Source organism: Somniosus microcephalus, chromosome 32 (genome assembly GCF_052327205.1).
Source record: "Somniosus microcephalus isolate GS21.2 chromosome 32, FLI_Smic_1.0, whole genome shotgun sequence".
NCBI lineage: Eukaryota > Metazoa > Chordata > Chondrichthyes > Squaliformes > Somniosidae > Somniosus > Somniosus microcephalus.
This window is the reverse complement of record NC_141018.1, coordinates 16,240,429-16,267,708: the sequence shown is the minus strand read 5'-3', so window position 1 is coordinate 16,267,708 and position 27,280 is coordinate 16,240,429. Positions and strand designations below refer to the sequence as shown.

The 27,280-nt window shown below is 45.9% G+C and overlaps 1 protein-coding gene across 7 annotated transcripts in view; it reads left to right on the top strand.

The window, feature by feature from the left end:
* The window catches only part of LOC147097294 (GRAM domain-containing protein 2A-like), a 96,280-nt gene that overhangs the window by 44,353 nt on the left and 24,647 nt on the right, over window positions 1-27,280 (top strand). For 5 of the 7 annotated variants that reach the window (XM_085972129.1, XM_085972130.1, XM_085972134.1 and 2 more), the window contains 5 exons: window positions 7,244-7,360; window positions 19,185-19,245; window positions 20,918-20,990; window positions 24,452-24,555; window positions 25,033-25,131. In XM_085972129.1, the coding sequence (XP_085828255.1) occupies window positions 7,244-7,360; window positions 19,185-19,245; window positions 20,918-20,990; window positions 24,452-24,555; window positions 25,033-25,131 (454 nt within the window). Of the gene's footprint in view, window positions 1-67; window positions 150-7,243; window positions 7,361-19,184; window positions 19,246-20,917; window positions 20,991-24,451; window positions 24,556-25,032; window positions 25,132-27,280 lie in introns of those variants that run through there. The other 2 variants (XM_085972132.1, XM_085972135.1) reach the window with 1 other exon arrangement.

Sequence of the window (27,280 nt, the reverse complement as noted above, 5' to 3'; positions counted from 1 at the left end):
GTGAATGATAGATTATTCCTCATTTTGCATGCTCTGATTGGACCCTCGGTAGCAGATGGGAGCCTGAGCTTCGGGGAGGACACTGGTTCCATTGTACAGCAGCGCTGGATCAGTACAATGGGGCCAATCTCCTCCACTGTTACTCACAGGTACCGAGAGAAGGAGACGGATTTAAATACTTGATTCGTCTTCATCTACTGCTATTTGACACTTTTTAATGTCGCTGTATTTGATTCGAGTCGCTTTGTTATTTTATGTGGCACGCTATTTAAAGGGGAACTGCCTCGATTGAGACATGTTTAGCAAATCCTTTTCTGTGTGTGCCAAGTGCTGTGATGTGCTGGTACAGTTTATGATGAAACCCATGATTGTGTTTCTTTTCATGCTCCCTTTGGGATGAGAATGATGCTTAGATCTTTTGTCGGACCCTCCTCTTCCCCCCTCCCCCCCCCCCCCCCCCCCCCCCCGCCCCCCAGGAGCTTCTGTAACCGTGATATGGCTGTTTGATAAACTATGTTTGAGCTATTTGGAACGCTCTATTGGAAAGTATTATAGAAAGGAATTTGTGTACTTCTAACTAAAGGCATGTTTTAGTTTCCCGGTGAACAGATATGCAGCAAGAGCGACTCCATCTGTCACCTAATTATGTCGTTCAGCCTCGTGCGCAGTGATCATGTGCGATAAATTTTTTTTTTAAAGCATTGCTTAAAAAAAAGCATAATGGGCCTGATCTTGCTGGAAAATAATGGTGTGTTAACGAAGCACGCCGTTATTAATGGACAAATCGGCCAGCAAGTTCAGGGGGATTAAGAGATACGGCGTGAGTTGCGAATCTCCAGAACTTACTGGTTGATTAACGTCGCTCCGCCATCTGCTTCGCACAAACGGCAACCCCCCCCCCCCTTAGCTTCCCCGCTATTTTTAAGAACTTGCTGCATTTGCACATTAATTGTCCATTAAATGCACCACAGACAGTTAAGTCTGGTAATTAAGAGCGTAAGTACCCTTTTAACAACGTGACAATTGTTAATGCAAAGCCAATCAACCTCTGGCCCAGAAAGGGAACAATTTAAAGAGTTCAATTTTATTCCTGTATGTAGTAAATTGTTGTTGGAGATTTTTAAAATGTCAAGTTTCAAATTTTTACATTTCCTTATTTTTCCTTTCTGTCTCTTTTCTCTCAATCCAATATATCTTGGCCTCTCTTTATTTCTCTGGCTATTTGACTCTATTTCCTTCTCCATCGTTCCACTGTTTCTTTCTCGATCTTTAAATCTTGTTGGTTATGGAGATGCATCATCGGTCCCTGCCGTTCACTCTGGGCCCTCGTCACGCCGTTGTCAGCTCGCAGTTCCAGCAAGTTACAGCGCAAAACATTTTTGAGTTGAAGGTTGCAGGAAAAAGTCTAACATGCGGCGCAAGATGCCCTGTTCCAGGAAAACCCAATGCTGCAACTTGAAAATCGCATTGTAAATTTCACAGTGCAGCTGATGCCTGCTCCAGCACAGGGCTTGCTAATGTGCTGAGTGCAAAGGATTCATGGAACTGAGCTATTCTGAAACCTCACACTACACAGCGAATAACAGGCAGCAGAGAGAAAGAAAGACTTGCATTTATATAGCGCCTTTAACGACCACCAGATGTCCTAAAGCGCTTTACAGCCAATTAATTACTTTTTGAAGTGTAGTCCATGTTGTAATGTGGGAAACGCAGCAGCCAATTTGTGCTCAGCAAGCTCCCACAAACAACAATGTGTTAATGACCAGATAATCTGTTTTTGTTATGATGTTGATTGAGGGATAAATATTGGCCCAGGACACCAGGGATAACTCCCTTGCTCTTCTTCGAAATAGTGCCATGGGATCTTTTACGTCCACCTGAGAGAGCAGACGGGGCCTCGGTTTAACGTCTCATCCGAAAGACGGCACCTCCGACAGTGCAGCACTCCCTCAGTACTGCACTGGGAGTGTCAGCCAAGATGCTGTGCTCAAGTCTCTGGAGTGGGACTATGAACTCACAGCCTTCTGACCCAGAGGCGAGGGTGCTACCCACTGAGCCACAGAGAGCACGTTACACAGAATAACGGGGTGTTGTACAAATAACAGATGGCCAGCGCTGTTGCCTATAGAGAGTAAATGATAGCTGGGAGATGTTGCACAGATAAGAGATGGCTGGTTCATTTTGTATAGAGAATTGTTGAAGGCTGGGAGTGTAGCCCGGAGACATTTGGAAATACTTTAGTTGTGTCACTGTGCAAGGGTTAAAATGGGGCTTGTCGGGCTAATACCATCAGTTGAAGTTTGAGCCTGATGCAGGTAGCTGGCCTGCAGTTTGTTTAGATTTGGTGTGCAATGTGCTTTGGAAGGAGCTGCTGGCTGCTTTAATGTGAAGTGGGTTCCTCCATTGTAGGAGGATGCTGGGATCAGCAGGAGGATGTGCAGCTGCCAAGAGCTGAGGCCCTGGTTATCTGTGTGTGTCTCTAGCTGAACATTGTAGTTTAAACTTTGCATTGTTAGTGACGTCTGCTATCACGTGCGATATTGTTACCTCCCTATCCGCGGTGTCAGCCGTGGCTCAGTCGGTTGCCCTCTTGTCGTTGGGTTCAAATCCCACCTCAAGAGACTTGGGCGCAAGATCTAGGCCGACGCTCCAGTGCAGTCCTGAGGAAGTGCTGTTAAACCGAGGCCCTGTCTGCCCTCTCGGGTGTCCTGGCCAATATTGATCCCTTAAGCAACATCGCTGACACAGATGGTCTGTGTGTGTTATCACATTGCTGTTTGTGAGATCTTGCTGCCTGCAAATTGGTTGCTGTGTTTCCTAAATTACAGCGGTGACTACACTTCAAAAGTAACTTGGTTTTGGGCGGTCCTGAAAGGTGCTATATAAATGCAAGTCTTTCTTTCTGTAACGTGCGTTTAATTAAAGAAAGACTTGCATTTCTATAGCGCCTTTCGCAACCACTGGACCTCTCAAAGCGCTTCACAGCCAATGAAGTACCTTTTGAAGTGGAGTCACTGTTGTAATGTGGGAAACGCGGCAGCCTATTTGCGCACAGCAAGCTCCCACAAACAGCAATGTGATGATGACCAGATAATCAATTTTAGTGATGTTGGTTGAGGGATAAATATTGGCCAGGACACCGGGGAGAACTCCCCGTCTCCTCTTCGAAATAGTGCCATGGGATCTTATATGTCCACCTGAGAGGGCAGTCGGGGCCTCAGTTTAATGTCTCATCCGAAAGACGGCACCTCCGACAGTGCAGCACTCCCTCAGCACTGCTCTGGAGTGTCAACCTAGCTTTATGTGCTCAAGTCCCTGGAGTGGGACTTGAACCCACAACCTTCTGACTCAGGCGAGGGAGCGACCCACTGAGCCACAGCTGACACAGGATAGAAAGTCACCGAAATCAGATATCAGAGGGTGCTCCCTGTGTGGAGCCTCGCCCACTCGGAGCGCGTATCAAGAAATCGCATTCATTTTAAAGGCCAAAAAATCATTGGGGGGGAATTCTCAATATCTGCTCCCAGCGGGCAAGACTCCAAACTGGGAGGGCACATTCATGAACTTTTACCTCAGATATCCAGGAATGGCAGTGGAGGAGCTGGAATGTGGGCAGCCTGGTGGTTGGATATGGCTTCTAAAAAGGTTAAATGGTGCAGAAACCTGAGCACAAAAACCAGGCTGACACTCCAATGCAGTGCTGAGGGAGTGCTGCACTGTTGGAGGTGCTGTCTTTCAGATTCAACATTAAAACTGAAGCCCCCTCTGCCCTATCGGAGGAACATAAAAGATCCCATGGTACTATTTTGAAGAACAGCGGGGGCGTTCTCCCCGGTGTCCTGGCCAACATTTATCCCTCAACCAACATCACGTAAAACAGATGATCTGGTCATTATCACATTGCTGTTTGTGGGAGCTTGCTGTGCGCAAATTGGCTGTCGCGTTTCCTACATTACAACAGTGACTACACTTCAAAAAGTACTTCATTGGCTGTAAAGTGCTTTGGGATGCCTTGAAAAGTGTCATAGAATCACAGAATAGTACAGCACAGAAGGAGGCCATTCGGCCCATCGAGTCTGCGCCGGCTCTTTCGAAGAGCAATCCAGTCAGTCCCACTCCCCCGCTCTTTCTCCATATCCATGCAATTTTTTCTCCTTCAAGTATTTATCCAATTCCCTTTTGACTCTGTATCCATCACCCTATCAGGCAGCGCGTTCCAAATCCTAACCAATCGTTGCATAAAAAAGTTTTCCCTCATCTCGCCTCTGGTTCTTTTGTCAAACACCTTAAATCTGTGCCCTCTGGTTATTGAACCTTCAGCCATTGGAAACAGTTTCTCTTTATTTACTCTATCTAAACCCTTCATGATTTTAAACACCTCTATCAAATCTCCTCTTAGCCTTCTCTGTTCCAAGGAGAACAACCCCAGCTTCTCCAGTCTATCCACATAACTGATGTCCTTCATCCCTGGAACCATTCTAGTAAATCTCTTCTGCACCCTCTCTAAAGCCCTGACATCCTAAAGTGTGGGGCCCAGAATGGGACTCAATACTCCAGCTGGGGCCGAACTAGTGTTTTATAAAGGATTAGCACAACTTCCTGGCTTTGTACTCTATGCCTGCTTTATAAAACCCAAGATCCCATCTGCTTCATTAATTGCTTTGTTAACCTGTCCTGCCACCTTCAAAGATTTGTGCACAAACACACCCAGGTCTCTCTCCCCTCTCACCCCCCCCTTTTAAATGATACCATTTAGTTTGTATAGTCTCTCCTCATTCATCCTACCAAAATGTATCACCTCACACTCCTCTGCATTAAATTTCATCTGCCATGTCTCTGCCCATTCCACCAGCCTGTCTAAGTCTTGAAGTCTATTACTATCTTCCTCACTGTTTACTACACTTCCAAGTTTCGTGTCATCTGCAAATTTCAAAATTGTGCAATGTACCCTCATGTCCAAGTCATTAATGTATAGCAAAAACAGCAGTGGTCCTAGTACTGAACCCTGGGGTACTCCACTGTATACCTCCCTCCAGTCTAAAAACAGTCTTTCACCACAACTCTCTGTTTTCTATTCCTTAGCCAATGTTGTATCCATGCTGCTACTGCCCCTTTTATCCCACGGGCTTCAATTTTGCTAACCAGCCTAGTATGTGATACTTTATCAAACACCTTTTCAAAGTCCATGTACACATCATCAACTGCACTGCCCTCATCCACCCTCTCTGTTACCTCATCAAGAAACTCAATCAAGTTAGTCAAACATGATTAACAAATCCGTGCTGGCCCTCCTTTATTAGTCCGTGCTTGTCCAAGTGGCTGTTAATTTTCTCCCGGATTATTATTTCTAAAAGCTACCCCACCACTGACTTTAAACTGACTGGCCTGTAATTGCCAGGTTTATCCTTCTCCCCTTTTTTGAACAAGGGTGTAACATTCCCAATCCTCCAGTCCTTTGGCACCACCTCTGTATCTAAGGAGGATTGGAAGATTGTGGCCAGGACCTCCACAATTTCTACCCCTATTTCCCTCAGTAATCCCATTCGGACTGAGTGACTCATCCACTTTAATTACCTCCAGCCTCGATGAAGGGTCCCAGACCTGAAACGTTGATTCTGTGTCTCTCTCCACGGATGCTGCCTGGCCTGCTGAGTTTTTCCAGCGTTTTCTGTTGTTACCTCCTCTTTATCTAGTTTTATCTCATCCAGTATCCCAGCAACCTCCTTGTTTACCAATGTCCTCTTTCTTGGTAAACACCAATGCACCGACGCTACCGAAATGCAAGTTCGTTCGTTCTTTTAGAAATAGACAAAGTATCTGCTCCATTCAACTTGCACCCGAGAGTATCTGGTGACCGAAATTAGTGGAGCTTTAGATGACCGTTTTTTCGTTGGAAGTTCGCTAAATTCAGGAGAAATTTCTGAGAATTGGAAAGTAAATAAGACTGTTTAAAAAAAGATCAAGAGAAATACTTAGAAACTACACACCAGTCAATTTGTATTCCAATTGTGTGGAAAGTCTATGAACCTTCATCACACACCAAGTAAGGATAATATCTGGATTTTTCTTTCTGTGGCTTTATTCTGGATCCAAAATAGACTTTGGTCGGCTGCACCTCTTTAAGAAAGTTCTTTTGCCTTCGTCACCAGGCAGCCGCCAACTTTACAAAACCGTCTGGACGGTATCCATCATTTTTATGATTGTCTATGTGAGAACAGGCAGATTGATTGATTAGATAAATCAGATGGAATACAGTGGCTTGCTTCGAAGCGCGTAATGGAATTAGAAATCCCTGGAAGGACAACGTGTACTTTATTTACAGTCCCTCGTCGCATAGTTGCTGTTGCGGTCAGGAGGGAAAATCAAATGAACCAGTTAATGGCCAGGAGACTGCCAATCTAACCATAACTACTTCAATTGATTAATTGCCCGGCCATTGAGAAGTATTTGCTTGTTTTTCCCATTAAGCTAGCTTTAACATTGAGGAAAAGACAGATCTAGAATGAGGCAGTAACCCTGTGGTCCTCATTTCTATGCTTGGCACGGCCCATCCTGCGAGAGCCAATTGTGAAATCATCGTCCATGTAATGTTTGATCAGAGGCTCATAGTTAAAAGTTATTGAAAAGAACTGCTACATTTGGACTTCTTATTGTTTTGGAACAGTTTATTTTCTGTGTAAATCAAGTGTTATACTCTTGCTCTTTTTCTGTATTCTATATCTGTGTAATTATCTTACTTGTAAATAAATTTAACTCTTAGTTTTAACCTGGGCATAATGGTCTGACGGTGTGATATTTGCCATGTGTCACTCATCCCTATCTCTGTAACCTCCTCCAGCCCTACAACCCTCCGAGATCTCTGCGTCCCTCCAACTCTGGCCCCTTGTGCATCCCCTACTTTCTTTGCTCCACCATTGGTGGCTCTTCCTTCTGCCTGGGCCCTAAGCTCTGGAATTCCCTCCCTAAACCTCTCCGCCTCACCATCTCTCTCTCCTCCTTTAAGACCCTCCTTAAAACCTACCGCTTTGACCCAGCTTTTGGTCACCTGTCCTAATATCTCCTTAAGTGGCCGAGTGTCAATTTTTTGGTTTGAATATGCTCCTGTGAAGCGCCTTGCGACGTTTTACTACGTTACAAGGTGCTGTATAAATGCAAGTCGTTGCTGAAATAAGGCATCGGTTATAGCCAATGAAATGAGGCTATCAACAGATGGAATACCAGTTAATTGCTTCTCTTCTCACAGGTCGAAACCACCACCTGAAATGGTGCCTCCGCAGACTGACTGCAGCCCCTCCCCAAACCTGGATGCACCTGAGACCTCGGTGGAAGAGGAGAGCTTCGAGTCCCGCTCACGCTATAGGTAAATCCCCTCCGACCCATGACTTGCACTGAACTGATCCCGCAGCAGGACCTCTTCTCTAATTCTGATACCGGGGCTTAGAGGGCTCCATTATGTGGACAGGCTGCATAAACCTGGCTGGATGGAAGATCGAGGGGGCGATCTGATCGAGGTGTTTAAAACGCCAGAAGGATTCGATAGGGTAGATAACGGAGAAACTATATCCTCTGGTGGGGGATTCAAGAATTGAGGGTTGGGGAGGGATCATAATCTTAAAATTAGAGCCAGGCCATTCAGGAATGAAAGCAGGAAGCACTTCTTCACACCAAGGGTAGTAGAAGTTTGGAATTCTCCCCCTCCAAATATTTTAAAAACTTCTATCAAGTCACTTCTAGAGAAAAGAGCCCTTGTCCTATTCAGTTTTTCCTAATAGTTCTACCCTCTGAGTTCTGGTATCATCGTTGTAAATGTTTTTGGCACTTCCTCCAGGGCTTCGAGATCCTTTTTATAATATGGAGACCAGATCTGTACACGGCACTCTATGGGCTGGATTTTGCCAATGGGGAGCTTTTGGAGGCGGGACTCCCGCTTGTCGGGTTTCAGTCCCGCCTCCATCAACTTCTGGCCAACCCACGCTATTTTCCCTTGATTGAGCAGCTAGGGGTCAAATTAAAAAACAGGACCTCAAGGGTAATAATCTCTGGATTATTACCTGAGCCACGAGCGAATTTGGCTAGGACAAATAAAATTAGAGAGTTAAATGTGTGGCTCAAAGACTGGTGTAGGAGAAATGGGTTTTGCTTCCTGGGACACTGGCACCAGTACTGGGGCAGGAGGGAGCTGTTCCGTTGGGACGGGCTTCACTTGGCCAGTGCTGGGACTAGAGTCCTGGCGGATCATATAACTAGGGCTGTAGAGAGGGCTTTAAACTAACTAGTGGGGGGGAGGTTCCTAGAGAGCAAATAATAAAAATGACAACAGCGAAGGTCATAGACTTAGGTAGCAGTGGGGAAATTAAAAAACAGAGCATGTTAGGAAGGGGCAGAAGGTATGGAGTAAAAGGTAAAGTAATAAAAAGGGCAAAAGCAGGAACTAAGTGTCACAAAACATATTTGAAAGTTCTCTATCTGAATGCACGTAGCATTCGTAACAAAATAGACGAGTTAATGGCACAAATAACTACATATCGGTATGATCTTGTGGCCATTACAGAAACATGGCTGCAGGGTGACAATGCCTGGGAATTAAACATACCAGGTTATTTAACGATCAGGAAGGACAGGCAGGAAGGAAGGGGAGGTGGGGTGGCTATGTTAATAAAGGAAGGAATCACTGTAATACAGAGAAATGATATTGGGTCAAAAGATCTGGATAATGAAACAGTTTGGGTGGAGATAAGGAATAATAAGGGGAAAAAACCACTAGTGGGCGTAGTCTATAGACCTCCGAACAGTTGCAACTCTGTTGGACGGAGTATCAATCAGGAAATAGTTGAGGCTTGTAATAAGGGAACATCTATAATTATGGGGGATTTTAACTATCATATTAATTGGATAAATCAAATTGGGCAGGGCTGCCTTGAGGATGAGTTCATTGAGTGTATTAGGGATGGGTTTCTTGAGCAGTATGTAACTGAACTGACCAGGGGGCAAGCAACCTTAGATCTGGTCCTGTGTAACGAGACAGGATTAATTAAAAATGTCCTAGTAAAGGATCCCCTTGGAATGAGTGACCATATCATGGTTGAATTCCATATTCAATTAGAGGGTGAGAAGGTTGGATCTCAAACAAGCGTGCTAAGCTTGAATAAAGGAGACTATGAAGGTATGAGAGCGGAATTGAGTAGAGTGGATTGGGAAAATAGATTAAAGGGTAAGACGATACATGATCAGTGGTGTACATTTAAGGAGTTATTTTACAACTTCCAAAAAATATATATTCCACTGAGAAGAAAAGGGTGTAAAAGAAAAGACAGCCATCCGTGGCTAAGTAAAGAAATTAAGGAAAGTATTCGACTAAAAACAAGGGCATATAAGGTAGCCAAATCTAGTGGGAGGATAGAGGATTGGGAAAACTTTAAAAGACAGCAAAAAATAACAAAAAGATTGATTAAGAAAGGGAAGATAGATTATGAAAGTAAATTAGCAAAAAATATAAAAACAGATAGTAAGAGTTTTTATAGTTATATAAAAAGAAAAAGGGTGGTTAAAGTAAATGTTGGTCCCTTAGAGGATGAGACCGGGAAATTAATGGTGGGAAATATGGAGATGGCAAAAACACTGAATGAATATTTTGTATCAGTCTTTACAGTAGAGGACACTAAGAATATCCCAACACTGGACAAACAGGGGGCTAAAGGGGGGGAGGAGCTAAACACGATCAAAATCACTAAGGAAGTGGTACTCGGTAAAATAATGGGACTCAAGGCGGATAAATCACCTGGACCTGATGGCTTACATCCTAGGGTCTTGAGGGAAGTGGCGGTAGGGATTGTGGATGCATTACTAATAATTTTCCAAAACTCCCTGGACTCAGCAAAGGTCCCGGCAGACTGGAAAACTGCTAATGTAACACCCTTATTTAAAAAGGGCAGCAGACAGAAGGCTGGAAACTATAGACCGGTTAGCCTAACATCTGTGGTAGGTAAAATTTTGGAGTCCATTATTAAGGAGACAGTAACAGGACATTTGGATAATCATAATTTAATAGGACAAAGTCAGCATGGTTTTATGAAGGGGAAGTCATGTTTGACAAATTTTCTGGAGTTCTTTGAGGAAGTAACATATAGGGTGGATAAAGGGGAACCAGTGGACGTAGTGTATTTAGACTTCCAAAAGGCATTTGACAAGGTGCCACACAGAAGATTATTGCTTAAGATAAAAAATCACGGGATTGGGGGTAATATTCTGGCATGGATAGAGGATTGGCTATCTAACAGAAGGCAGAGAGTTGGGATAAATGGTTCATTCTCAGACTGGCAATCAGTAACTAGTGGTGTTCCGCAGGGGTCAGTGCTGGGTCCCCAACTCTTTACAATCTATATTAACGATTTGGAGGAGGGGACCGAGTGTAACATATCAAAGTTTGCAGATGATACAAAGATGGGACGGAAAGTAGTGAGTGAGGAGGACATAAAAAACCTGCAAGGGGACATAGACAGGCTAATACTGGAAAGTGTGAGGTTATGCACTTTGGCAGGAAAAATCGTAGAGCAAGTTATTATCTTAATGGCAAGAAACTGGAAAGTACTGTAGTACAAAGGGATCTGGGGGTCCTGGTGCACGAAACTCAAAAGGTTAGTATGCAGGTGTAGCAAGTGATTAAGAAGGCCAATGGAATGTTGGCTTTCATTGCTAGGGGGATAGAATATAAAAATAGGGAGGTATTGCTTCAGTTGTACAAGGTATTGGTGAGACCGCACCTGGAATACTGCATACAGTTTTGGTGTTCATACTTAAGAAAAGACATACTTGCTCTCGAGTCAGTACAAAGAAGGTTCACTCGGTTAATCCCGGGGATGAGGGGATGGACATATGAGGAGAGGTTGAGTAGATTGGGACTCTACTCATTAGAGTTCAGAAGAATGAGAGGCGATCTTATTGAAACATATAAGATTGTGAAGGGGTTGGATCGGGTGGATGCGGGGAGGTTGTTCCCGATGATGGGTGAAACTAGAACTAGGGGGCATAGTCTTAGAATAAGGGGCTGCTCTTTCAAAACTGAGATGAGGAGGAACTACTTCACTCAGAGGGTGGTAGGTCCATGGAATATGCTGCCCCAAAAAGCTGTAGAAGCTACATCATTACATAAATTTAAAACAGAAATAGACAGTTTCCTAGAAGTAAAGGGAATAAAGGGTTATGGGGAACGGGCAGGAATTTGGACATGAGTCTAGGTTCGGATCGGTCATGGCCCTGTGGTTAGCGGAGCGGGCCCAGAGGCCGTGTAGCCTGATCCTGCTCCTATTTCGTGTGTCTAATTCTGTTAGATTCAGGAGATGGTTCAGTGATAGTAGATTGGCAGTTAGGATCAGATCAGCCATGATCTTATTGAATGGCGGAGCAGGCTCGAGGGGCCGATTGGCCTACACCTGCTCCTATTTCTTATGTTATGTTGACCTTGTTGAGCCCACCCAGCGGGCTGAGCAGGCCAATTAAGGAAAAGCCGGTTACAGAGCATGTCAACGTATGACGTTTCATCTGTCAAAAACTTTTGACAGATGAATTGTCATCATTTGACAGCTCTGTGAAGCTGTCAAACACTGACATTCTCTGTAGTTTGATGAGTTCTTGAATTCAAGACTCATCAAACCTCTTTATTTAGCAGAAATTAGATGGTTGCTGCATTGGAGAATGCAACGGCCACCTGTCATCTCTACCGTGGAGGTGCGAGACTCTCCGCATACCCAACTCTTGAAGCCTGCAGGAAGAAACAAAGATAAGTAAACTTTTATTAATACTTTCCACTTATCTCACATATTCACCTCTCCACACTTGCACCCATCACTTACCTTCACAGCGCACTTTTGCACCCCTCCGACCCCCGCAGACCCACAACACGCCTCGGTGACCCTGGCGGGGTTCGCAGCCTTCAGGAAGCCCGCACTTGTGTGGGTAAAATGGGGATAATCCTCTTGTCTGCCTGTTAACCACCTGTTAACAGGCAGTTAAGTGGCTGTAATCCCTTCCTGCCTCCAAGGAGACGGGACCCGGCGCGGGTCGGCTACCCGCCTCCTGGCAAGATGGCCAGGAGGTGGGTCTGGGGCGGGATGGGCACCCGCCCCCAAATTCTGCCATTTTCCCGGCAGTCTCGCCTCCATACCCGCCTCCCCAGGGCTGGCAAGATCGGGCCCTAAGTGTGGTCTAACCAAGGTTCTATATAAGCTTAACATAACTTCTCTGCTTTTGAATTCTATTCTTCTAGAAATGAATCCCAGTGCTGTGTTTTCACTTTTGATGGCTGTGTTAAACTGTGTTGCTATGATTTGTGTATCTGTACCCCTAGATCCCTTTGTGCCTCTACCTCGTTTATCCATTCATCCACCCAATGAGGCAGCAGTGCTAAAAAAAAAAACAGCCCTTTCCAAACATCCCATCCCACAAACGGCAAAGGGGACAAAGCCCAAAGCAAATAAAATGAGCGTCAGTAGAACTGAGTTGCCAAGGCATTGCGGACTGGATTGACGGACCATTTAAGGGGAGGCTTGATGCATACGTGGGGGGGGTGGTAGAAGGGAATAGAGCGGTGAGGATGGTGGGGGGAGGGGTAGAGTGGGAAGAGGCAATTAGAGTGAGAGAAGGTTTGTGTGGACCAGTTGGGCTGAATGGACTGTACCTGTGCTGTAGATTCTGTGTAATTCTATGTGACGAGGCTCGGTGGGGGCGGGGGGCACACTTGGCACATGGGACATAGTCCGGTCATTCCTGCCCTGAATGGTAGGATTTCAGTTGGAAGTTAGTAATAGATGGGGAGGCTATAGCTGATGCAGCAAAGGCCCTGGTGCACTGACCGAGCGTGCTATTGGAATCTCCGCGCTCTTCTAGTTCCACTACCACACTCTGCCAAGAGCTGCTGGGACTAACACTTAGTAACTATTCACACGCATCATTTGAAAGGAGGTTTTGCACGACTGGGCCATAAGCTCTGGCATATTAGTTTATAAACCGAAGTCCAACGGTAGGGAGGGATGAGAAGGTGCACCTGTTAGTTGCTGCCAGAGCAAGAATCGGAGTGCTACAACAACAACTTGTATTTATATAGCACCTTCAATGTAGTAAAACATCCCAAGGCGCTTCACAGGAATATTTTAAGACAAAAAAAATAGCATTATATAGAAATTACAACATGGAAACAGGCCTTTTGTCACAACCAGTGTTGATGTTTATCCTTCCTGTGAGCAGTAGTCCTATTCTAAATACTGCCCTGTACCCACATCCTTTTATCCCCCTTTTCTTCAACCATTTATCTGTCCTATTCTTAAATGCTGCCAGTCTCTGCGTCAATCACTAACACCAATCGTGCACTCCTTATCCTCGCACTCTGTGTAAAAGATGTATCCTGCAGTCTGTCCTAAATCTCTTTCCTTTTAATCATGTGTCCATGCCCCCTCAATCACTTGGAAACAGTCTGTTCCTATCTGCCCTATCCCATCCCTTCATAATTTTAAACCGGTCTAACACATCACCCCAGAATCGCCTTTGTTCTAATGAAAACAACTCTGATTGATTTTTAAAAACCTTTCAAATCAGGCAACATCCCAGGAGTTTGCACATTCTCCCCGTGTTTGCGTGGGTTTCCTCCGGGTGCTCCGGTTTCCTCCCACAGTCCAAAGATGTGCGGGTTAGGTTGATTGGCTATGATAAATTGACCCTTAGTGTTAGGGGGATTAAATACGTGGGGTTACGGGGATAGGGTGGGATATGTGTTGGTGTAGGGATTACGGGGATCGGGTGGGATATGTGTCGGTGCAGGGTCGATGGGCCGAAATGGCCTCTATCTGCACTGTGGGGTTTCTGTGAATCTGTGTGATTCTGCGCTGTACCTTATCTATTGTCTCAATCTCCTTCTTAAAGTGTGGTGTCCTAAACTGCACGCAGTACTCCAACTGTGGTCTTACTAAAGTTTTATATAGATTCATCATTACATCTCAACTTTTAAATTATATACCTCTTGCCATAAAACCCGGTATTCCAATGTTTAAGATGATTAAAGGAGTTGATCGGGTAGATAGGGAGCAACTATTTCCTCTGGCGGGGGGGGAGTCCAGAACAAGGGGGCAGAACCTTAAAATTAGAGCCAGGCCGTTCAGGGGTGATGTCAGGAAGCACCTCTTCACACAAAGGGTGGTGGAAATCTGGAACACTCTCCCCCAGAAAGCGGTTGAGGCTGGGGGGTCAATTGAAAATTTCAAAACTCAGATTGATAGATTTTTGTTAGACAAGGGTATTAAGGGTTACGGAACCAGGTAGATGGAGTTAAGATACAGATCAGCCATTATCTAATTGAATGGTGGAACTGGCTCGAGCGGCTGAAAGGCCTACTCCTGTTCCTATGTTCCTTATAGCTTTTTTTTATGCCTCCAATATACATACACCTTCACGTTAATCATTGCCTAATTAGTTCAATTAGAACGATTCTCTGAGGACAAAGGTCAGCGGGTTGTTGCTGTCGTGTCAAACTGCCAGACAGACAGTGACGAGATTAGAGGTGCGATCCTGTGGGTCACGTAAAGAGTACATTGTAATATTTCACTTTGAGTAACGGGAATAAGCAAACGTCAAGTAAACCCATCGAGTAACCCATCAAGGGAACACCATCACCTCCAAGTTCCCCTCCAAGTCACACACACCTGGAAATATATCGGCCGTTCCTTCATCGTCGCTGGGTCAAAATCCTGGAACTCCCTCCCTAACAGCACTGTGGGAGCACCTTCACCACACGGACTGCAGCGCTTCAAGAAGGTTGCTCACCACCACCTTCTCAAGGGCAACTGGGGATGGGCAATAAATGCTGGCCTTGCCAGCGAGGCAAATTAAACAAATAAACAAATAAAAAAACTTTTCAAATAATATAATTGAGAAATTGCCAACAGTGGGGCAGACAGCATTAGGGGAGGGGATGGGGGACTAATTTGGGTCCTTATCAATGCACTTTGTAGAATCCTACACTATCCCAGGCCCCTGTAGTTATTGTTTAACTCTCACTGGGAAGTTAAGTTGCAGGAAACTATCGAGGATTCCCCATCGTGTATGCTTGATTAGAGTTCTCCTCCTGTGAGCGTTCCCTCAATTAATTTTTAATTGTTATACTCTGAAAATGATCACCTCCACTGTAAGCAACAGAAGGGTGCTGACGTCGAGGAGACGCATGGCCACAAGGAAAAGTCTTTGAGACCTTGTGGGATGACAATGGTACAACGATCTTCAGACAGATCACGGGTAGTCGTAAGCTGAAGCCAGTGACCCAAGTATAATTGCAAAATACTGCGGATGCTGGAAATCTGAAATAACAACAGAAAATGCTGGAAATACTCAGCAGGCCAGGCAGCATCCGTGGAGAGAGAAACAGAGTTAACGTTTCAGGTCTGGGACCCTTCATCAGAACTGGAAAAAGCTGGAGATGTAACAGATATTAAGCAGGTGCAGAGACGGGGGGGGGGGGGGGGGGGGGTTTAGGAGGGGAGGAAGAAATAGAAAAAACATCCTGTACTTTTGTAAGAGGTAGGAAAGATAAAATGTTGCAAATGGGAATGGCAAAAATCATACTGCATGAAAAATGGGGGCAGGGATAATTATCTGAAATTGTTGAACTCAATGTTGAGTCCGGCAGGCTGTAAAGTGCCCTGCCGGACTCAACATTGAGTTCAACAATTTCAGATAATTATCCCTGCCCCCATTTTTCATGCAGTATGATTTTTGCCATTCCCATTTGCAACATTTTATCTTTCCTGACTCTTACAAAAGTACAGGATGTTCTTTCTATTTCTTCCTCTCCTCCTAACCCCACCCCCCTGTCTCTGCACCTGCTTAATATCTGTTACATCTCCAGCTTTTTCCAGTCCTGACGAAGGGTCCCAGACCTGAAACGTTAACTCTGTTTCTCTCTCCACGGATGCTGCCTGGCCTGCTGAGTATTTCCAGCATTTTCTGTTGTTATTCCAGTGACCCAAGTAGTGGGTTGGTGAAGAGGCTGATTGGATCTCACCAACTTGCAGCCTGTTGCTGATGTGAGAGTTTTCGGGCCACATCTCATTCGATGCCCCACATGAAAACAGGAAGTCATTCACAGAGATATTTTGAGGCTTTTGTCTCTCTAAGGTAGCACCGCCGAGGAGTGAGCTTGATCTCTGCACCGCTGTGCCTGAACAAGTCAAAAGTCCCCAGTCAACTGTTCCACCTTCCACCAGCAGTACTGTAAGAAAGAACGAAAGACTTGCATTTATGTAGCACCTTTCAGGACCTCCGGACGTCTCGAAGCGCTTCACAGCCAATGAAGTACTTTTGAAGTTACTGTTGTAATGTAGGAAACACAGCAGCCAATTTGCACATAGCTTGGATAAGGAATTGGCTTAAGGACAGAAAACAGCAAATTGTGGTAAATGGCTGTTTTTCAGACTGGAGGATGGTAGTCAGTGATGTTCCCCAAGGGTCAGTGCTGGGGCCACTGCTTTTTTTGATATATATAAATGACCTGGATATCGGAATACAGAGTAGAATTTCTAAATTTGCTGATGACGCCAAACTTGGGGGTGTGGCAAACAGTGAGGATGATACCAATTGACTGCAACAGGACATAGAAAGGCTAGCAGAATGGGCAGACAAATGGCAGATGGAATTTAATACAGAGAAGTGTGAGGTGATGCATTTTGGCAGAAGGAACAGGGAGAGGCAATATACACTTAATGGCACAGTTTTAAAGAGTGTGCAGGGACAGAGGGACCTGGGAGTTAATGTGCATAGGTCCCTAAAGGTGGCGGGACATATTGAGAGAGTGGTTAGCAAAGCATATGGGATCTTGGGCTTCATAAATAGAGGTATTGAGTACAAAAGTAGAAAAGTTATGCTGAACCTTAATAAAGCACTGGTTAGGCCACAACTGGAGTATTGCGTCCAGTTCTGGTTACCACACTTTAGGAAGGATGTGAAGGCCCTTGAGAGGGTGCAGAGGAGATTTACCAGAATGGTTCCGGGGATGGGGGATCTTAGCTACAAGGACAGGTTGGAGAAACTGGATTTGTTTTCATTGGAGCAAAGGAGGTTGAGGGGTGATTTGATAGAGGTGTACAAGATTATGACGGTTTTGGATCGGCTGGACGGGGAAAGGCTGTTCCCACTAGTTGATGGTACAAGGACTAGGGGACACAGATTTAAGGTTTTGGGCAAGAGATACAGGGGGGACGTGAGGGAAAACTTTTTTACGCAGCGAGTGGTGATGACCTGGAACTCACTGCCGACGGAAGTGGCGGAAGTGGAGACACTCACTGTTTTCAAGGGGAGACTGGATAGGCACTTGAGGGAAATAAACTTGCAGGGCTACGGGGATAGAGCGGGGGAGTGGGACTGACTGGATTGCTCTACAGAGAGCTGGCACGGACTCGATGGGCCGAATGGCCTCCTTCTGTGCCGTATGACTCTTACAAACAGCAATATGATAATGACCAGATAATCTTTGTTTTAGTGATGGTGATTGAGAGATAAATATTGGCCAGGACGCCGGGGATAACTCCCCTGCTCTTACTTGAAATAGTGCCATGGGATCTTTTACGTCCACCTGAGAGAGCAGACAGGCTATCGGTTTAACATCTCATCTGAAAGACGGCACCTCCGACAGTGCAGCGCTCCCTCAGTACTGCACTGGAGTGTCAGCCTAAATTTTTGTGCTCAAGTCTCTAGAGTGGGACTTGAAACCCACAACCTTCTGACTCAGAGGCGAGGGTGCTGCCCACTGAGCCACAGCTGAGTAGAATCATAGAATCATGGAGTGGTTACAGCAAAGAACGAGGTCATTTGGCCCATTGAGCCTGTGCCAGCTCTCTGCAAGAGCACTTCAGCTCTGCAATTTTTTTCCTTCAGTTACTTATCCAATTCTCTCTTGAAAGCCATGATTGAGTCTGCCTCCACCACCCTTTCAGGCAGTGAATTCCAGATCCTAACCACTCTGAGTAAAAACATTTTTCCTCATGTCGCCTTTGGTTCTTCTGCCAATCACCTTAAATCTGTGTCCTCTGGTTCTCGACCCCTCTGCAAATGCGAACAGTTTCTCTCTATCTACTCTGTCCAGACCCCTCATGATTTTGAACCTCTATCCGATCTCCTCTCAATCTTCTCTGCTCCAAGGAGAACAACCCCAGCTTCTCCAGTCTATCCACGTAACTGAAGTCCCTCAGCCCTGGAACCATTCTTGTAAATCTTTTCTGCACCCTCTCTAAGGCCTTCACATCCTTCCTAAAGTGCGGTGCCCAGAATTGGACACAATACTCCAGTTGAGGCCGAACCAGTGTTTTACACAGGTTCGTCATAACTTCCTTGCTTTTGTACTCTATGCCTCTATTTATGAAGCCCAGGATCCCGTATGCTTTTTTAACCGTTTTCTCAACCTGCCCTGCCACCTTCAACGATTTGTGCACACATTCCCCCGGGGCTCTCTAATCATGTACCTGGTTTAGAATTGTACCCTTTAGTTTATATTGCCTCTCCTCATTCTTCCTACCAAAATATATCACTTTGCACTTTTCTGCGTTAATTTTCATCTGCCACGTGTCCACCCATTTCACCAGCCTGTCCATGAATGGGGGGGAGCAGATGAATCGTTTTTTTTCCTGATGGTGTTGATTGAGCGAGTCTTTGATTCATGCCACGGGACCTTTCATCTTCACCCAAACAGGCCTCAGTTTATCATCTCTCCAAAAGGCAGTGCCTCCGACAGCGCAGCACTCCGAGTAACTGCACTGAGGGGCCAGCCTTGATTAGCAGCTCACGTCTTGGAGTGGGGCTTGAACCCACAGTTTTCTGACTTTGAGGCCAGAGTGCTGCCCACTGAGCCTTCGAAAGACAGGGTTCATTCTGATGATGGCTGTTGATGGTATATTTATTTCAATTTACATAGAAATGAATATTAAAATAAGATCAAAACCTATTTCCTTGTGTAGAATCCTTGATGTAACATGAAACGCTTTCACATTAGAAATGTGTAATCTCATGCAGATAGATAAGCATCTGTATACATGTGTACTCACACAGGCAAATTAAATGGCAGTGTCGGAATTAATGAGAAGCAAGCCTGGTTAAGTAGATTCGCCAATTTGTCTCTTTACAATCGATCAGCATTCCGCTTTGTTTAATTTCAGAGACGTGAAGTTAAACGAGTCCCTGAACTCTGACGACTTCAAGAGGTTTCACCGTGGATCTGTGAGTATCCGTCCTGATCTCCCACCGTTAAACTCTGCACTGTCGCCGAGTCTGAGGTCCCACCAGGGTTGCCAATCCTCCAGGATTGCCCTGGAGTCTCCAGGAGCTGTAGATGGATCTCCTGGACACTGCAGTGAGCAACGCCTGGGAGAGAAAGCCATAGGAACATTAAAAAAAAACAAGATTGTGTGTAGTTTTCATTTTATTAGTTATAAAAATATTGAAGGATACAGAAAATGGCTGTTTAACTGGCTGGGCGGTTGGAGGGGGGAGGTCATGTGATGCAACCTCCAGGAATATATCCAACCAGAGTTGGCAACTCTAGTTCCTACATCTACTGTGTGCCAGTGAAGGCCTGGAGCCAATTCTCATACAGATGACATACTGCTGTGAGATCGTAGACAAATCCTAGTGAAATCACCTCGTTGCTATCGGTTCCCCATTTTTCCCTCCTCAAACTCTTCCGTTGCTAGGCAAAACCACAGCTGAATATTGACTTTAGGCCTAGAGAGGCTACACGACAGTGTAAACATCTGGGGACATGAACGCCCCTCTGAGAAATCCAGATGTGGAATGGAGCCGGGGAGGCCGAGGCCTTGTCTGAGCAGCTCCCCGAGACGTCACCCCATGGCGGCCAAAAGCAAAGCTACAGAGCACTGCCCCTCTGACCCCCAACCCCTCCCATACTACAGAGCACTGCCACCCCGACCCCGACCCCTCCCATAATACAGAGCACTGCCCCTCTGACCCCCGACCCCTCCCATACTACAGAGCACTGCCACCCCGACCCCGACCCCTCCCATAATACAGAGCACTGCCCCTCTGACCCCCGATCCCTCCCATACTACAGATTGCTGTCCCACTGACCTCCGGCATCTCCCACACTAGTGTGCTGACCTTCTGACCCCCCAACCCCACACACTGCAGAGGCTCTGTCCCTCTGACCCACCCGACTCCACGACAGTGCAGAACACTGTGACTCTAACCCCTCCCCTGACCCCTCACCCCTCTGATTACAGAGTGCTGTGACTCTGACCTTTCCCCATATATTACTCACCTGCCAAAAAGTTACATATTTGAATCCTTGCTTCAGTTTGGGCTCTCCTTACAGGTTAGGAAATTCACAATCAATTGTGGTTGGAGAATCAGGTGGATCTGGTGGTTTCAGTCTATCTCACTGATTACTCTCCAATTATTAACCCCAATGATCACAATGACAACTGACTGGTGTCTTAGATAAAACAATTGAGTCTCGGTGCTCCATTTTATATATTTATGTCTTTTTGATGCACTGTTCATGCAGTAGGATGTCCCACTCCAGAGACTTGAGCACATAATCCAGGCCGACACTCCCAGTGAGGGAGTGCTGCACTGTCGGAGGTGCCGTCTTTCGGATGAGACGTTAAAACGAGGCCCCCGTCGTCTTCTCAGGTGGGCGTAAAAGATCCCACGGCACTATTCGAAGAAGAGCAGGGAAGTTCCTGGCCAACATTTATCCCTAAACCAACATCACTAAAACAGATGATCTGGTCATGATCTCATTCCTGTTTGTGGGACCTTGCTGTGCGCAAAGTAGCTGCCTACATTACCAAAAAAAAGTACTTAATTGGTTGTGAAACGCCCTGAGGTGATGAAAGGTGTTGTATAAACGCAAGTCTGTCTTTCTTTTCAGACAATAAAAAAATACAATTCTCAGTATCACAAACTCTTCAAGGATATCCCTGAGCACGAGACCTTGAGGAAAGGTGAGTCTCTGATGTCCAGTGAGAGTCAGTCGCTGGGACAGAGAGTGAAATCGATATTCGCACCGAAATAGTTCAGAGAAATTAGTGTGCAATCTTGCGTAACCAAAAATTATAAAGTTAGTATGTTGAAATGAATTTTGCTTAATGATTACACTGGGGGCCTCCCCGGGGGAAGTCAAGCCCCTCTGGGCTGGCCAGATTTGAAAGCTTTTGTCTCCGTCTGATGTTGAAATAAACCCTAATATTACAGTAATAAAATGGCTCAAGTAACGGACTCGATGGGCCGAATGGCCTCCTTCTGTGCCGTTATTACTCTAATGCCAGTGGGCTTATTGCTAGAATATTAAAATCCAAAATATCAAAACTGAATTTTTAGCACTTCTGCTCAGCCCTTATTCTTCCTTTGTTTGTTTTTATTATGTGAATACTACTTCCTCTTACTCACACATAACCGATTTCTCTTTAAAAATGACTCCAACCCTACACAACCTGTGCTCCATCCTCTCTGGGTTACTGCGGGGGAAGGAAAGGTGGAAGAAAGAAATACCGAGTCACGGGTTGAATTTGTCTGTCGCTCCTCCTTTCCCCAGGGGTTTCAAGCTGTCGGGAAGGCGGATATAATCTTTGGTTAACTGCACGCGGAAAGATGTTGACGGCAAAACATTCTCATGGGACAGAGGCAACGAGGTTGTTGCTGTATAAATAATTCCTCGGAGCATGAGAATTTTTAGAAACAGGAAAAGACTAACAGCCCCTGTCCCTCTTTCATAGATCAGATTCCAGTTGCCTGTTACAAGTGCCACACTTTACTGTCATAAAAAGTGTTTAGTCCATCCCCCACTCCCATTGGCGGCCGTGCCTTCAGTCGCATAGGTCCCGCACTCTGGAATTCACACCCTAAGCCTCTCCACCTCACTCCGCTCCTTTAAGACCCTCCTTAAAACCCACCTCTTTGGCCAAGCTTTTGATCGCCCCTCCTAACTATCTCCTTCTTTGGCTCGGTGGCTGTTTTTGTATGATTCAGGCCTCTGTGTGAAGCCTCTCCATCGACTGGATGTGTGTGAGCCTTAACTCATGGCATATTTTTGATATTATACCTGCTCCATGCAGTCATAGACACTGCCCACTTGACTGGAAAGCGAAGGGTTAATGTTACAGCTTCACATTCCCAGCACACAGCTTTGTGTGCGAGGGAGTGCATTTGGAGAATGCAGGCACATCCGATTTCCTGCTGGGCGCTCCCACTAGGAGAGGCCCTGGGTCCTGGGAGCACATTTGCAAGAATTCATTACTGGGCCACGGAGCGAGATCATAAACAACAACAACTACTTGCATTTATGTAACGTCTTTAGAAACTGTTCCCAGGCTCTTCACAGCAGGGTAATCAGACAGAAATTGACACCAAGCCAAAGAAGGAGACATTGGGACAGGTGAACAAACATGGTGGAAGAGATAGGCTTTAAGGAGCGTCTTAAAGGCGGAGAGGTTTAGGGAGAGAATTCTTGAGTTTAACGCCTAGAAGACTAAATGCACGGCCACCAGTGATGTGACGAAGAGATTGGGGGATGCACAAATGGGCCAGATTTGGAGGGACGCAGAGCTCTCGGAAGATTGTACGAGGTTTACAAACGCGTTTACAAAAGTTTCCTCTGTTCAAATGTGTCGTACACGACAAACCATAAGAGAAGAAAATGAAAGTAAATGGAACTAGGTTGCTAGGAAATTTTGTGCTGGGTTGCCAGGCCTCTGGACCCCCTGCTGTCCAACATCACCAGATTGCTTGCTCCCACATCAAGAATACCATTGATACAACAGGGAGAACATCTTTTACGACGCGTCTGCAAACTCATTACAAGTACCAAGCAGAGGACAGCTGAGACACATTTACGATGCTGCTACACATAGCGAGCAACCGTATTCTTAGCCCAATGTGCCTTAGCCCTAACCGCCTAAGAGCACCCATTGCCGTCCTAGTTTGAAGTTTCCCACTTTTCTCCTCCCATCCTTGTGATCCAAATTGAGACTCACGAGTTAGCGACAATTTATGCTGAGTCGTGTGGCTGGCCCGTCCCCACTGGCTGTTTGGCTGAAGCTGCTGAATGTTGTTTCTCACCAATGACCCTTACAGCTGGCAGGGGGAGACTTTGATCTCACACAACTGGGATAGATTCAAACACATGTCCCAGAGATGGTTCGGTAGCCTTCGAACCCATGATTGCTACACAGTCGCCCTGAGATGAAGTACTCTTTGGGACTCAGCTGTTGGGACAGAGTAGAGGCCGTTTATACAAGATGTAGGAGTGAGTTACCATGACACAACATAGAAACATAGAAGGTAGGAGAAGGAGTCAGCCATTCGGCCCCTCGAGCCTGCTCCGCCATTTAATGAGACCTTGGCTGATCACCCAAATTCAGTACCATGTCCCTGCTTTCTCCCCATATCCCTGGATTAGGGCCAGTTATACAGGGCCTTGGTGAGACCACACCTTGAGTATTGTGTGCAGTTTTGGTCGCCTTATCTGAGGAAGGATGTTCTTGCCATGGAGGGAGTGCAGCGAAGATTCACCAGACTGATACCTAGGATGGCAGGAATGACGTATGAGGAGAGATTGGGTCGATTAGGCTTATATTCGCTAGAGTTTAGAAGAATGAGAGGGGATCTCATTTAAACTTTTAAAATTCTAACAGGACTAGACAGACTAGATGCAGGAAGGATGTTCCCGATGTCGGGGGAGTCCAGAACCAGGGGTCACAGTCTAAGGATAAGGGGTAAGCCATTTAGGACTGGGATGTGGAGGAATTTCTTCACCCAGAGAGCGGTGAACCTGTGGAATTCTCTACCACAAAAGGCAGTTGAGGCCAATTCATTAAATATATTCAAGAAGGAGTTAGATATATTTCTTAAGGCTGAAGGGATAGAAACATAGAAGATAGGAGTAGGCCATTCGGCCCCTCAAGCCTGTTCCGCCATTTAATGAGATCATGGCTGATCATCCAAATTCAGTACCCTGTCCCTGCTTTCTCCCCATATCCCTTGATCCCTTTAGCCTTAAGAAATATATCTAACTCCTTCTTGAATATATTTAATGAATTGGCCTCAACTGCCTTCTGTGGTAGAGTATTCCACAGGTTCACCACTCTCTGGGTGAAGAAATTCCTCCTCATCCCAGTCCTAAATGGCTTACCCCTTATCCTTAGACTGTGACCCCTGGTTCTGGACTCCCCCGCCATCAGGAACATCCTTCCTGCATCTAGTCTGTCTAGTCCTGTTAGAATTTTATAGGTTAGAGGCTGATTCCTGGTGTGAGACCTCACTGTCCAAATAACAACTCCAAGGGACCATAACTGGGAAAAGTGTTCCAGTGCTCAGCTCGAAAGGCACAAAGTTGACCAGAACAAGAAATGTATAGAGGGATTTATGTTTGACGCTATCTCTCTGTTCCTTCTGGCTTCCTGTGCAGTCTACTCCTGCGCTCTCCAGAAAGACATCCTGATCCAAGGTCGTTTCTACATCTCCAGCAACTGGCTGTGCTTCTATGCCAGCTTCTTTGGAAAAGACATTAAGGTGTGTGACCTATCGGAGCGACATTCAGCTTATTCTATGTTTATTAGAGCTTCACCATTAACTCCAAAATCTGATGAAAAAAATCACACGTGATTTAAAGGGTCATCGTAAGAAGTTAAACGATTAGGAGAAATTTCCATTAACTTTAACAACGTTCTGTTCATTTTATATATTTTTAAATAAGTGCTGATCACTTGTCAGGGGTACTGAAGGGAGGTGAAATAAGACATGGATGGGGACGCAAAGCAGACAGTATTGCATTGGTCGTCTGTTATACGCCTCACCTGCTACTCAGTCCCGTTAACTTCAATAGATCTGAATATTGGGCGTGTCGTATAACGGGCAGCAAAAGTCATTTGGCTCTTTGGCCTGCCCGTGTTCAATTTCACACCTCCCCCCTGGAGTCCCTGGCACGGACACGAGGCAGCAAAAACAGACAGACAAATCTTAACGGTCGTTGCTTCCGACTCTTTTCAGGTCAGGGTCTCGGTTACATCAGTTGTGCTCGTCAAGAAGCACCGGACCGGCGGACTGCTGCCCAATGGTCTCGTGATCAGGACAAGCTCCAGCGAAAAGGTGAGGCCAACTCCTGTTCGACCTCTCGGCCCTTCTCCGGGTTCGAGTGGAGTGGCTGGTGGCAAATAAAAGCCCCTTGGAGAGAGGCGGTTAGATCCAGTTCCGAGCAGTTCCATGAGGCTGATTCCCTAGTGTTGGAGGTCCGCGAGGAAAAGCCTTTGGGTCGCTGAACTCTCTTGGACGCTCTGCCCCTGCGCTGGCGGGAGTGCCATTGCGCATGCGTGCAATCGGTTGCCGCCGTGCTGCCAGCGAAGCTACGGCAGGAAGTCCGAGGAAATTCAGGGCCTTGGGCCTCTCGGCCTGCAGATGGGGATTTAAGTTCCCCCTCCCCCCTGCGAGATGTAACATTTAGAGGTTAAAAGAAAACAGTGGCAGAAAGGAAGGGAAGCCCCTTGTCGAGGAGTGGGACACGCAGGAGTCAAATTACTGTCAATAGGCATCTCCTGAAGTGCCTGTTCCACATGGCTTCCTAATGGCTGGAGCAGCACTCGGGCACCCCAGCCACATTGTGGGGCCTTAGAAATAACAGAAAATGTTGGGAAAACTCAGCAGGCCAGGCAACGTCTGTGGAGAGAGAAATAGAGTCAACGTTTCAGGTTGAAACCCTTCGTCAGGACCCTTCGTTGTGGGGCCTCGGCCTCATTTGTATGGACACGGGGGGCGCCTAATGAGCCCTGCGCACATTCACTGCGCAGGTTACTGAGGCAGCACACGTTATGGAGCGCAGAGTACAGCAGGCGCTGAATGGACCTCAATCCTCGTGTAAGATTAGGATCACAGGCTCACACAGATTACCCAACAGGGCTTTAGAAGTTGTAAGGCTTTTTATTAAAGAGCTACAGTTTTAAAGCATAATCAGATATTACATATGGTTTAAGCTAAGTATAATAGACATACAACCCGTGACAGTAGAAAGTGATCTACAACTCCCGAATCGGAACGCCACGACGAGACGGATGGTTGGTTGGACGTCTGATGAGGCGGTGTGGAGGTCTCGGGTCAGCGGGTCTCTGCAGTCAGCAACAGCGGTCACCTCTGTTGATTCGTCCCCCGAGCTGTTGGAGGTGTTGGGCATAAGCCAGCGTTGATCCACCTCAGAGGCTAAACTTAGTCAAGGTGTTAGGCCTGAACCAGCATTGATTTCCACCTTGAAGAAGCCTTCGCCCCTCGCTGTGTGTCTTCTGCTCTCAGCCCACTATATTTATAGTTATTTCGGTGGGCTGTGATTTATTTAATGTCAATCACCTATACTCATCTATATCCCAAGTGTGATGCAGGAAAACATCTCCCACTGTCTCTTTCTGCATGGCTGCCAAGCCCTTTCCTCTTATCTTTCTGAGGAATGTTTTGTCAAGTTTCTTCAAGGGCATTTTATGGCTTCGTATTGTCTAGCTAGTGCTATCCTCCCGTGTTTCTTTGCATTTTACGACCTTCTTATCATTTTGATGTTTGTTAACTGGCTTTGCTGACACTTCCCCCCATCTGTTCCTGACTGCAGCTTAATCTCTGTTCTAAGAGTCAAACTTCATCTATGAATCTAATAGCTGTTTCTTACCCTCGGCAACTACTCAGGACCCTGGGGCTTGAAGCTCTGTGGCACTGCTAGACCTCAACGACATATTATCGGCCCAATAAACGAGAGAAACGCGAATACAAAAAAGAAACAAAATCAGATGGAAGTAAAAGAGAAATGATGAGGATGAAAAGGGATTAAAGAATGGGGATCTTTTTTTGTTCAAATTTAACAATGTAATAAAATATAATAAAGAGACAAAATGAAGTGATCCACATCAGAAGAAGCAGGGAGAGGTTAGAAGGAAGAAGCGATGAGACAGAAAGGAAGGAAAGAAGATCGATAAACAGAGGAGGGAGCAAAGAATGGCAGGATATATTGATGGGGTGAGATGAAGAAGAGGCTCATGTGGAGAATAAACACCGGCATGGACCTGTTGGGCTGAACGGCCTGTTCCTGCGCTGTACATTGTGTGTCATTCTATGGACAGGAAACTCTCTTTTTACTGGCACCTAAATATCTGGAAATCTCTCTTAACCGGCAAAATTCAGGAGTAGGTTCAGGTAAGTTTTACTATATATTAGTGGTCATGTAACCGTGGTTCCTGGATCTGTAGCTGTGCAACAGGGACTCCTG